The following is a 14,072-nucleotide window of genomic DNA, read 5'->3' on the forward strand; positions in this document are numbered from 1 at the left end:
ATCGTGTAGCAAGTGGAACATCTTCGAGCAAGCGGGGCATTTCTTCTTGAAGGAATTGTAAGTACGTCTCGCCAGTTAGATGTCCTGGGAAAATGAATAGTCCAATAAAGTGTGTGTTGATTTATCACACCTCACATTTATGCTAAATCGTTGCTGGAAATTGCGTTGCACTGTTGAATGTGGGTTTGCTTCAGACCATATGTGCTCTTTATGTAAACTGTTTATACCATCTCGAGTAATCAGTGACTCATCAGTAAATAAAATTTATTTTTGTAACTGCTAATTAGTACTTAACCAGATGCCCTATTCCAAGGGTAGTGCAGGATCTACCGGATGTAAATAATGAATTGTTTGTTTATGGTAAGGATAGAGATTGTTGTACTTCAGTGTACGCCATACCTTAGTTTGTGAAATGCCTAATCGTTGGGAGATCCGTCGTGTATCGGTTCCCGGGCTGCATTGAACAGCATCCATAATATCCTCATCATCGCCTTTATCTATCGAGGACTAGTACAAAACATGTCTCCTGTAACATTCGAAATACTCCACTAATGGTTCGCGAATTCGGAATCCACCGAGATGGATAACGCACGCGATATTCGCTAACTGCAGCTGTAGTATATTTGAAAGGCATCCCTATTTCATAAATAATCTCCAAACTACAAGACTTGCTATGTGGTTTCACTTAAACTCACTGTTAGTATTATGTTCTGTCATTGAACAATACACAAAACTAACTCGTTTCAAGGTTAGGAAACGACTGAAACAACTCACTAAGGGGTTGCCAACAATGACGTAAACGTTTCTACATTCATAATGGAAAGTAAACAAATTTACTTGAATAATAATCTTTGCTTCTCTGGATGTTCTGGAAAACTGCTTTGGATACACGTCTGGGACCGTTTCATTAGAGTCACCAGACCAATAACAACAAAATAAATGGAAATCGTGCTTTACTTTCTACGGCGTCCGGATTTTATGAACCTTACATCAGCTTGATCCATAACGACAGAATGATACGGTATGAGATCTTCAGAAGGCAATAACTACATCATATCAACAAAAGGCAACTGCAGTTAATCGCATGTACCGAAAACTAACAAAACAATATCTACCAATTTGGGCATTGGCAGGGAACAAACGAGTTGGAGACGAACCGAGAAGGTGGTTAATGATATCGTAAAACTCCCATCTAGCAAGAGAACGGCGAGCTTCGGCACTGAAAGAGATACGGTCATAACTATGCATTATTCCTTTTAACGTAAATAAAGCTGGGACCGAGGGTAAGTGGCCGCACGTCTTTAAAGTGCTAGGCTGCGACCCAGCAAGGAAAATAAAAATGTTTATTGCTCTCTAGCGAGACGGTGATTGGCTGAAGCCATACTTGGCTACGCAGACGCGACACGGTGGGAAGATCCCCATTATATAAAAGCATTTTGAGACCTTAAGGCTCTCTCTCTCTCTCTCTCTCTTTCTCTCTCTCTCTCTCTCTCTCCCTCTCATCTCGTGGCAGACCGCCCAAGTGTGTGGAAATAAGCGAGGGCATTGAGAGCTTTGCTTTCTGCGAAGTGAGGACGATACGCTTCACGTATCGTGGCGACAGATAGCAAAGCAGTAGTTAATTGAAAGTTCCTGGCAGATTAAAACGATGTGCCGGACCGAGACTCCAACTCGGGACCTTTGCCTTTCGCGGGCAAGTGCTCTACCAACTGAGCTACCCAAGCACGACACACGCGCCGTTCTCACAGCTTTAATTCCGCCAGTACCTCGTCTCCTAAGTTCCAAACTTCACAGAAGCTCTCCTGCGAACCTTGCAGAACTAGCACTCCTGGAAGAGAGGATATTGCGGAGACATGGCTTAGCCACAGCCTGGGGGACGTTTCTAAAATGAAATTTTCACTCTACAGCGGAGTGTGCGCTGATATGAAACTCCCTGGTAGATTAAAAAGCTGTGAGGAAGGGGCGTGAGTCGTGCTTGGGTAGCTCAGTTGGTAGAGCACTTGCCCGCGAAAGGCAAAGGTCCCGAGTTAGAGTCTCTGTCGCGCACACAGCTTTAATCTGCCAGGAAGTTTCACATCAGCGCACACTCCGCTGTAGAGTGAAAATTTCATTCCAGTAGTTAATTATTTCTGCGGGAATTTTTGTGAGCAATGAAACTGTGCATGTTGCTCGAACCCATAGCGGGTGTGCGACAGCCATTATTTCGTCTAGGGAAAGATTAACGTTCTACGGACCTTAGGGAAGTTGTGACTGATAAATTCAATCAAGGCCAGAGTAGGTAATTAGCATTTCAGATCCAGCACGGATACAACGTCGTTGCAGATGCCACTTGGTAAATTGCCATCGCACATTAGGCCACATTAAATGCTGTGTATAGATTTTGCTCACTTCGACCTGCGTACACTTTGACCATTGAATATCGAAAGCTAGGATAGTAACGTAGCCTCACATTGAGTACATGAGAGTTTTTTCATTGGTTCAAAAAGTAAATTTATTCTCCATCAACTCAGTGCATTGACCAGCTACGACAACGTAGATTTAAATGAGTTGATGAGGATTTTTAATAATCATTCTTTCGTGTGATAAAAAGTTTTCTTGTGTAGAGATAACGATTTTAATAATCGCCATTTCAATATGTCCAAGAATTAATTATTTCGTTATTGAGTGTCAAAAGAAAAATGAACATGATTGTTGTTTAACACTTGACCCATGAAAACAAAAGTTGATAAATTATGCATAGAATAAAAGAAAAAATCGAATAGCTGCGTTGTCTTCCTAGAAGAACCCAAACTTTCACTTTTATTAAGTCATGCATTCTAGGTACGTGATAGCAGCATTTATAATGATTTTTGTTGTGATCCACACCTGATATTAGCTGCCTTACAGGGCCAGGGTCATATTTATTTAGAATATCTATTTAACACCCTGGGCTTGAGAAGACAGTTCAGATGTTTTGTCCATTTGCGCGCTAAGTGGTAAGCTAATTTTGCACACATTAGTACACTCACTGTGCAGTTATAAAGGTTGGACATACAACAACTTTAACCTCGTCCAGTTTTGCAATGGCTTGACATTAGCGTAGTGCTAAATTTCAGACAAAATCTTTTATTAGCCGTAGCTCCGTAACTAAACATTTGCGGACCTATGTTTATCTGAACTTTTTTCTTTAGTTTTACTTGCAGAATAACGTATTAAAATACTGGCAATCTTCGTGAATAGCCCTGTATCTGTCATCCCCCATAGTCTTTAGAATGTACAGCTCCATCGGGTACCAACCGAACCTATTGCTTGCCGGCCTGAGTGGCCGTGCGGTTCTGGGCGTTACAGTCTGGAACCGGGCGACCGCTACGGTCGCGGGTTCGAACCCTGCCTCGGGCATGGATGTGTGTGATGTCCTTAGGTTAGTTAGGTTTAAGTAATTCTAAGTTCTAGGCGACTGATGACCTCAGAAGTTAAGTCGCATAGTGCTCAGAGCCATTTTTGAAGCTATTGCTTGGTGTCTTAACACATATCCTGTCATCCTGTCGGTTCCTCTTGTCAGAGTTTCCCATATGAGTTTCCTTTTCTGATCCTGTACAGAAACTCTTCATTCGTTATCAGTCTGCCTAATATACAACGACCTACCTTAGCATCACATGTAAACCGGTTCGATTCTCGTCTTTTCCAAATTTTCCAGCAGTCCGTAATTCACTTCCACACAATACTCTGCTCTATAAGTATATTCTCAGTAATTTCTCCTCCAAATTAATGACGATATTTGGCAAAGGTAGGCTTGTCTTGGCGAAAAATGGCTTTTGCACCTGTGCCAGTCTTCATGTCTTCCTTGTTTCCTTTGTCTTATGTCATTTTGCTTCCGAGGTTGGAGAATTTCTTCGCGTCGCCTTATTCGGGCTCCCCTACTAAGTTTACCACTAATCTCGTTTGTGCTGTTCGATACTGCTTTCGTCACTTTTCGTTTTTTATTTTCCAATCCACATTTAGTGCTGAGAGTGTTAATTCCAATCAGCAGGTCCTGTAATTCTGCCTCATTTTCACTGATGAGAATAATGTTATCCGTGAATGTTATCATGGATATCCTTTCACCCATCTTAATAGCATTGCTAAATTATGTTTTAATTTCATCGTTGCTTCTTCGACGTATACATGATCAGTAGGACACTATTTTCAATCCGAGCAGCTTTCCTGGTTTCCCATTTTTTTTAAATTGTTTCCTCGAGGTTTTTGTACGTATTACACTGTGGATACTCCTAGCAAAGTGGGGAATCTGTCTTTGCAAAATGGAAGGAAGATTTGAGACCATCAACACCACATCAGGATGATCACAAGCGTGCGTGTGGTTCGGAATATACTCAGAGATATCACGTTAAAAGAGTAAAAGGAAATCCCAAACCAGAGTTGAGTCATGTACTGGCTCGTATCGATAAGCTGCGGAAGCACCCTACACTTTCGTTACTCACAAGGGAACCTCTCCATCGCACCCCCGCTCAGATTTAGTCGTAAGATGACTCAGTAGATAGACGCTCAAAATCTAAACACAGTTCAAGCATGAGACAGGAAGAAGGCGTTCTGAGCTATGAAAATACATCACAATAGAAACAGTGGATGGTCCAAGCTTAACAAGTGCGAGATGGAACAGAGTGTAGCAGCCATAGCGTCGTGCTTAAGCAGGCACGCTGCGGGACTGTGGAGCGGGCGAAAAGAGCTCTAAACTCCCTCGTAATATTAATTTTTTCCACAACTTTGTGAACTGTCCGTCCAGTCATTGAAATGTTTCTTCTCTTTCTGTAGTCTTGGCAATTGTCATACTATACATTGGTTGTAGAATATAAGTCATGTGGTAAGAATACATTACCGTCTCAAGTAAATATGATGAATAGTGTGACGGCAGGCGAGATATCACATAGACGTCTCATAGAAATGAAAACAACAAGGAGACGGTTGTGAAAGTCATGTGGTAAGAATACATTATCGTTGTAAGTAAATGTGATGAATAGTGACAGCATGCGAGATATCACATAGACGTCTCATAGAAATGAAAACAACAAGGAGACGGTTGTGGACTACGTTAGAAAAAAGGAATTCAAGAGTAAAAGCTTCCAAAAGGGATTGCAACTTCCAAAACATTGACAGAGCACAGAGAAACTGTGTGATTGTGAAACTGTTGCGTTCATTTGTTGCAGCTTATGTGACAATCTATTATGTTTTCGACATTTCCTTGGGAGTGATCACATTCACATTCATACGAAATCGGGCAAGGAATCACATCTCACTCATTCACCAGACGTACAAATTAGGTCCAGTCATATGACACATGTACTGTCACTAATGGCGTGTATGCCAAGAGAGACTTGTTTTCCGGTTTAGGATTCGGTCTCAAATCTTCGGCTTCGAGATTCGGAGGCATGCATATGCTTGCTCGCTGTACAATGCGGCGACTAGTGGTGAACATTTACACTGATCAGCCAGAAAATTACGCCCACCGACCAACTATCGATACAAAGCCGTTCAGACGATAGCAGCGTCACCTGGCGAGGAATGACTGCTAGTCAGACATACGAACGGTGCACGTAATATTAATGAGAGTGCTGTTCGTGTGCAGAATGGGGAAGGTGTGCGAGGTGGAGCCGCCGAACTACAGATATCGGACGTCGTAGGCCGGGTAGACTGGTAAAATAGGACAGGCGGCGAACTGTGGCAGAACTAACATTAGACTTTAATGCTGGCAAAACTGCAAGTGCTTCTAAACACACAGACCGAACACTCCTACCGCCGGGCCTCCTCAGCCGACGACCCATGCATGTGCCAACGTTAACACCGCGACATCGGCAACTACGACTGAAATGGGCGCGTGACCATCGACACTGAACGTCGGCGCAGTGTTGCAAGGTCAGATGAATCCCGACTCCTTGCTCATCAGCCGACGAGAGGGCGTGAATCCTCGTCTTCCAGAGGAACAGCTCCCTGACACCTGTACTGCGGGACACAGACAAGCTTGCAGTGGCTCCATTATGCTCTGGGGAACATTTACGAGCGCATCCAAGGGTCCAATGGAGCACGTGAAAGGCACTGTGACGGCCAAGGAGTATCGTACACTTGTTGCAGACCACGTACACACATTCATGACGATCATGTTCCCCGATGATAGCGTCATTTTTCAACAAGATAATGCACACCGATGAAAGCGTCATTTTTAACAAGATAATGCACAATGTCACAAGGCCAAGAGTATGAGGGAGTGGTTCGAAGAACATAGTGGTGAGTTCCGGTTGGTGTCCTGACCTCTTAAATTACCAGATCTGAACCTGATCAAACACATCTGGGATGCCATTGGCGTCAGAGCTCATCACACCATTCCCGGAATTGGCGGGGTTTAGGTGATCTGTGTGTGCAGATGTGGGGCCCAATTCCTCCAGCGACCTACGAAGGCCCCATCGCTTCCATGAAACAACGCGTCACCTCTGTTATCAATGCCAAAGGTGGACATACCAGCTATTAGATATTTGGTCACGATGTTCTAGCTCCTCAGTGTATTTTCACCGAAGAGCGTGTGGGAATTCCACCAAAACGTCGGAGTCCTATTCAATTTGGTGAGCTGGAATTTTATTAAACTTGTGCTAGGTTTGAGTGACTCGCTAATACGCCCATTTTTTTGTACAGCTCCTGGTGGCCCTGCGGTGAAATTAAAAATAAAATTAAGTGAGTGGTAAAACACTGAACAGGTGTGACGCGTTTTTTGTAAAGCCCCTGATGGGGCTTCGGTGAAGTTGAAAGTAAAATTAGGTTCGTGATGAAACGTTTAAAAGCTGTGTCTCGTAAGCCAAATTGACGACTTTCCAGTTAAATTTAGTTTGTGGGAGTAACGACACTAGAGACCATTAACATAATTTCAAATCGATATCTGATGTGGCGAGAGTACTATTGTTACTTTATGTAAGCTGCTATAAGGCCAAAAAATGTCACTGTTGTTTTAAGTGTGTCTTAGTTTTACGTGACATGAATCATTTCGAAGAAACATGTGTTTTGCTGTGTTACCACAGATATTGTACAAGAGTCAGTGTGGGAAGCGACTCACACTAGACTCCTGCAACGAACACCGCTCAATTCTATCTTACCCTAAATTTAGTCTGTTAATGTCAATAGGTACAGCCCCATTTAAAAAGTGTATGTTTGCAGAAAAATACGCTTTCTAAGTATTATTACAATCTGTTCGTTGGCTAACAGTACGAACCGATGACTACCCATCCATTCTGTGAAAATCACACATCAGTAGCACTTTCCATTTCTACAATATTTTCGGTGTTAGTTTTTTTGGTGCTTCACCCATATTTTGTAAAAATTACAAACATCAAAAGAAGTTTTGCATCACCCCTCTTCCCAGAACTCCTGAAGATAGGCGTTGACTGTCGACATTCTATCATAGACACAATTCCTTTTACTGTTCAGAGATGTCACCAAAACCCGCCCAAAGATGTAATCAACCATGCATGAGCAGCACCTATTAGGCAGAGGGGGTCCGACAGCCCATCAGTTGCATTCATTCCACAATGAAGGAGGTACACGGCTCGTGCTGTCTGTAGTTCAGTGGTGCCTAGGCGATCAATACGGCGGTTCGAACGCATCCGCAATGTTACTTTGTGCCAGGAACTGCTCTCAACAAGGGAACTGTCAACGCGTCTCGGAGTGATCTAAAGCGATATTGTTCGGACATAGAGGAGATACGAAGAGACAGGAACTGTCGATGACATGCCTCGCTCAGGACCCCCAAGGACTACTACTGCAGTGGATGACCTCTAACTACGGATAATGTCTCGGAGGTACGCTGACAGCAACGCCACCATGTTGAATAATGCTTTTCGTGCAGCCAGAGAACATTGTGTTACGACTCAAACTGCGCGCAATAGGCTGGATGGTGTGCAACTTCTCTGCCGACGTCCATGGCGAGGTCCATCTTTGCAACCACAAAACCATGCGCTGCGGTACAGATTGGCCCAACAAATGCCGAATGGATCGCTCACGATTAGCATCACGTTCTCTTCACTGATGAGCGTCGCATACGCCTTCAACCAGACAATCGTCGGAGACGTGTTTAGAGGCAATCTGGTCAGGCTTAACGCATTGGACACACTTTCCGGCGAGTGCAGCAATGTGGAGGTTCCCTGCTATTTTGGGGTGGCATTATATGGGGCCGACGTGCGCCGCTGGTGGTCATGGAAGGCGCCGTAACGGCTGTACGATACCTGAATGCCATCCTCTGAGCGATAGTGCAACCGTATCGGCAGGATATTGGCGAGGTATTCGTTTTCATGAACGACAATTCGTGTCCCCATCGTGCACATGTTGTGAATGACTTCCATCGGGATAAGGACATGGCTCTATTAGAGTGGCCAGCATGTTCTCCAGACATGAACCCTATCGAACATACCTGGAAGTGACTGAAAAGGGCTGATGTGACCCACCAATCACTCTGAGGGATCTACGTCGAATCGCCGTTGAGAAGTGGAACAATCTGGAGCAACAGTGCCTTGATGAAAATGTGGCTAGTATGCCAAGACGAATACAGGCATGCATCAATGCAAGAGGACTTGCTACTGGGTATTAGAGTAACCCACCGCCTCTGAAGGTCTCACTGTATGGTGGTACAACATGCAATGTGTCGTTTTTATAAGCAACAATAAGGTCTAAAATGATGTTTATGTTTATGTCTATTCCAGTTTTCTTTACAGGTTCCAGAACTCTCGGAATCGAGGGGATGCAAAACTTTTTTGACGTGTGTATAAATTTATGATTTCAAATTATCGTCACGAAATTTCTTCACTGTTAAATATTGATGTTGATATTATTTAAGCTGATACTGATTATTAACTTCTCATAGTCGGGGCTCACAGATACGTAGAATTTTTTGAAGGACACCATATCCGCCGTTTACTATGGAAATTATTTATTTCACAATTGCAATTTCGGCCTTTGAGCCACGTTTACTGGTAAGTGGTATTGCAAAAGATTTTGGTTCGGTATGTGTCAGACTTTAAAATCCTGGCGGTGACATTTATACGTGTCGGAGGATTTAAATGTCTGATATTTGCTGAAGCAAAGTTTTTTGCAGTACCACTTGAAAAATGGCCAAAAGGCAACTGTGAAATAAAAAAAAATTCTGCAGTCAACAGCCAATGGGATGTCTTTCAAAAAACGTATTGATTCTTGATTGCTAACTGTTTGATGTACCGGATGATCAAAAAGTCAGTATAAATTTGAAAACTGAATAAATCACGGAATAATGTAGATATAATGGTACAAATTGACACACACGCTTGGAATGACATGCGGTTTTATTAGAACCGAAAAAGTACAAAATTCAAAAAATGTCCGACAGATGGCGCTTCATCTGTTCAGAATAGCAATAATTAGCATAACAAAGTAAGACAAAGCAAAGATGATTTTCTTTACAGGAAATGCTCAATATGTCCACCATCATTCCTCAACAACAGCTGTAGTCAAGGAAAAATGTTGTGAACAGCACTGTAAACCATGTCCGTAGTTATGGTGAGGCATTGGCGTCGGATGTTGTCTTTCAGCATCCCTAGATATGTCGGTCGATCACGATACACTTGCGACTTCAGGTAACCCCAAAGCCAATAATCGCACGGACTGGGGTCTCGGGACCTGGAAGGCCAAGCATGACGAAAGTGGCAGCTGCGCACACGATCATCACCAAACGACGCGCACATTAGATCTTTCACGCGTCTAGCAATATGGGGTGGAGCGCTATCCTGCATAAACCTCGTACGTTCCAGCAGGTGTTTATCAGACAGGCAGGTGACGCGATTCTGTAACATATCGGCGTACCTCTCACCCGTCACGGTAGCAGTTACAAAACCAGAATCACGCGTTTCCTCGAAGAAAAAAGGCCCAATAACGGTAGATGTGGTAAATCCAACTCATACCGTGACTTTGTCGTCATGCAATGGAGTTTGCACGACAGTTCTACGATTTTCGGTAGCCCAAATTCTGCATTGTGGGCGTTGACAGACCCTCGGAGCATGAAATGAGCTTCGTCGGTCTACAACACGTTACTCAAACAATCGTCATCTTCCGCCCACACCGCAAATGCCCTCCACTTCACTAAATCGCCAGGTAACTGTTCATGATGCCGGCGGATTTTGTACGGATAGCATCGGAGAGTACGCCTCAGTGCCAACCAAACAGTAGTGTATGGAATGCTGGTGCGACGTGCGACTGCACAAGCGCTGACTTTCCGGTGCATAGACGAACCCGCTACAGTCTCCACTTTTTTCTGACCTGTCACAGCAGCATTACGCCATGTGCTCGGTCAGCCACTACGGGGTCTATCGTCAAAACAACCCATGGCTTCGAACTTCGAAATCATTCTCGGCCACAGCTGCATTTGTCAACGGACCTTTACCCGTTCGAATCCCCTTCCTACGGCGATAGGATCGTAACGCTGAACTGGCACATTCCCCATTCTGATAACACAACTTCACTAAAGGCGCCTTCTCATATAACGTCAACATGCTGCTACTCCTGGCGCATCCGATTCTCTCTCTCATTACAGCTCCTTTTATACACCATTGTCATGCGCAGTCACTGACTTATTGCTGTCCAGTGATATCTGTCGGACATTTTGTGGACTTAGTTTTTTTTTTTTTTTTGGTTCTAATAAAACCCTATGTCATTCCAACAATGTGTGTCAATTTTTACCTCTCTATCTACATTATTCCGTGGTTTACTAAGTTTTCAAATTTATACTCACTTTTTCATCAACTTGTACATTTCTTTTAAGATTTGATTAACTTGACAAGACTATACGTCTGGGAAATTTGTGAAAAAACTTTCTGGCCCAGCACCTGACTGCTCCCTCCTCCATGTACTGCTACTGTTATTTCAAGAGCATTCGAACAGTGAAGATGGAATACAGGCTGAAATGATCCTGGCAGGAGGAGAGAAACTTGCAGAAAAAATACACCGACTGGTACAGGCAATATGGACCAAAGAAGAACTACCAGGAGAATGGGAAACAGCTCAGATTTGTCCAATACGTAACAAGGGCGACAAACTGAAATGTGACAAGTATCGAGGAATCGCCCTGCATAACGTCTGCTATATGATCCTGTCCAATTGCTTCATACATAGAATTCAGTCAGTGGCAGAATCGGTGATTGGGGAGTACCAGGGAGGTTCCCGGCCAGGACGGTCAACTGTAGATCACATCTTCAGTCTCCGGCAGCTCACTGAGGAACTGGGTGAATATGGTAAAGATTTGCATATTTTATTCGTTGATTTTAATAAGGCCTATGATTGCATACATCGCAAGAGCCTGCTCAACTGTTTAAGAGAGTTTGGCATAGCAGAGAAACTCATCAATCTGATAAAGATCTGTCTGAACGAAACACGTGCGAAGGTGAAGATGGGAAATCGCGTAACTGAGGAGTTTGAAATTGTGACAGGACTCAGGCAAGGAGATGGGTTGTGCCCTATCCTGTTCACGTTTGCCCTCGAGAAGATCGTACGCGAGACCTTCCAAGATATCGAAGGGATTGAAATCTAAGGAAAGAGACTGGCATACTTAGCCTATGCAGACGACATCTGTTTACTCTCTAGGTCGGAAGAGGAGTTGGAGCAAATGGCCAAAGCACTAAAGGAGGCTGCCAGCAAATTTGGGCTAAACATAATCGAAGCCAAGACAGAGTACCTCGTTATGCCGCGTGGTCATTGTCAGACTGCTGATCATCTACAATCACTGCAGGTTGGGGACGATTCCTTTAAGAGAGTGCAAGAATTCAAATACCTAGGGGCACTTTTCTCTGAGAACTCGTCGTGTGAAGTAGAGATCAATGCCAGAATACAAGCAGGAAACCGATCTTACCACAGCCTAGCACAACTGCTTCCGTCCAAATCTCTCTCCAGACAGTTCAAGATTCGACTGTACAAAACCCTAATTCAGCCTGCTGTTCTATATGGCTGTGAGACATGGAGCATCCGGAAACAGGACTTCCATAAGCTCCTTGTTTTTGAGAGAAAAGTGCTTCCGAAGATCTTCGGTCCGGTTCTTGATGCAGATACAGGGGAATGGAGGTTCAGATACAACCAAGAGCTTGAGGAACTACACCAGCAGCCCAACATAGCACGTACTGTCAAAGCCAAACGAATGCAGTGGGCCGGCCATGTGGCCCGGATGGAAGATCATAGATGGCCTCGGAAGCTCCTGGATTTCACACCTACAGGAAAGAGACCGCCATGGAGACGCAAGAAGCATTGGAGGGATGGACTCCGTGAAGATTTAAACCAAGTGTCAATAGATGTGGACGAATGGCGGATAGCAGCAATGGACAGAATACAGTGGAGGAGGAAACTTGTAGATGCGTGCGGTCCACTGGGCCTAATCACTTAGTAGTAGTAGTATTGAAACAGTGACTGACTACAAGTCACAGCATTGAGGTGTTGCGACAGAGGGGGTGCAGGCTACGTACCTGGGTTGCCGAGTGGTCGACGCCGCTGCCCCTGCGGCAGTAGGGCAGCCGCACCCAGGACAGCACGCGGTGGCAGGGGCAGCTGGCGGGCCGCGCCGACGCCGGCACGTCGTAGTGGTCCGCCATGGCGAGGCGCTCGCGCACCTGTCGCGGCGTGTCGTACGTCTCCCCTGCGTCGTCCTGCAAGACAACGGAGGTACGGCCTTACCTAAAGCAACGTGACTCTCTCTGAATTCTAATGACGCTGCTTGTTCGGCTGGATGTACACTACTGGCCATTAAAATTGCCACATCACGAAGATGACGTGCTACAGACGCGAAATTTAACCGACAGCGAGAAGATGCTGTGATATGCAAATGATTAGCTCCTCAGAGCATCCACACAAGGTTGGCGCCGGTGGCGACACCTACAACGTGCTGACACGAGCAAAGTTTCCAGCCGATTTCTCATACACAAACAGCAGTTTACCGGCGTTGCCTGGTGAAACGTTGTTGTGATGCCTCGTGTAAGGAGGAGAAATGCGTACCATCACGTCTCAGACTTTGATCAAGGTCGGATTGTAGCCTATCGCGATAGTCAAGGAGCCAATTGGAATACGCTTGATCTCGAATTTAATTAATAGAGATAGTGGTTTCAACCTTGATAAATCATGGAATCCGGCACTTGCTGTAATAAACTCACAAAGGTGCCGTTACAGTGCAGCTCATAATGATATATCGACATGCCAATACAGATCGACTGCGGAGTCATAGATGTAACTCGCGCATTGTGCACGTCTCTGGCGCCGACTAACGTCTCTGGCGCATTTGCATTTGTTGGCGCATGCGCAGTTGCACGGTACACGACTGTAAAGGGACGAAGCGAGCACTGGAGTGGCAGTCTTGCGGCTCACTCTGAAGATGGCTGAACGTTATACGGCCGAAATACTAGAAGAAGAAGACGGAGAATTATTGCGGATGCACACCCGAAACTTGATGGAACAGTCTCTGGCCCGCCAAAACCTGAAGATTTATAGGAAAGTGAATGACCACCAGTGGTACAAGGTAGCCGCCACCAAGGAGCATATGACAGCGTGCGGAGAGTGCAGAAACAGACACAGAGGGACGTAAAAGCTGATGTATAGTTGTTGGAATATTAATGCACTATCGTCAGGTTACTGACGTAAGGTAGTATGGACGCACCCTGAGCGGCGGCCCGGGCAGCAGCGCTTTGGGCGTGTCGTAGAGCGCCGAGGGGTCTGCGGCGGCGGAGTGGTGCTCGATGACGGCGACGGTGGTCCGCAGGACGGAGCAGCTGCACTGGCGGCGCGCCGGCTGCTGCGGCAGGTGCGTCGCCACCAGGGGCAGAGGCCGCAGGCGCGCCTTGCAGCCGCCGGGCGGAGAGTCCGCGCGGTCGCCGCCCTCCGTCGTCTTCGGAGGGCAGCACTGGCAGCACCTGCACACCGTTCCCATCCTCTTACCGTCGCTCGTCCCAACCGTATGGCGCTCTTTGAAAATTATACACTGCTTCCCTTTACAACGGCGACACAACGACGGATAGCAAATAGCGAAATTTTACTTGTTGTGTATGTACAGTAAAGTAGCAAGA

At 45.3% G+C, this 14,072-nt stretch overlaps 1 protein-coding gene across 1 annotated transcript in view; it reads right to left on the minus strand.

The window, feature by feature from the left end:
• The window catches only part of LOC126455814 (uncharacterized), a 394,337-nt gene that overhangs the window by 71,077 nt on the left and 309,188 nt on the right, over nucleotides 1–14,072 (minus strand). The window contains exons 11-12 of the mRNA XM_050091575.1: nucleotides 13,667–13,919; nucleotides 12,486–12,665 (exon numbers count right to left, since the gene is read on the minus strand). Coding sequence (XP_049947532.1) covers nucleotides 12,486–12,665; nucleotides 13,667–13,919 — 433 coding nt within the window. The remainder of the gene's footprint in view (nucleotides 1–12,485; nucleotides 12,666–13,666; nucleotides 13,920–14,072) is intronic.

The sequence above is a fragment of the Schistocerca serialis genome, chromosome 2, assembly GCF_023864345.2.
Source record: "Schistocerca serialis cubense isolate TAMUIC-IGC-003099 chromosome 2, iqSchSeri2.2, whole genome shotgun sequence".
NCBI classification, from domain to species: domain Eukaryota; kingdom Metazoa; phylum Arthropoda; class Insecta; order Orthoptera; family Acrididae; genus Schistocerca; species Schistocerca serialis.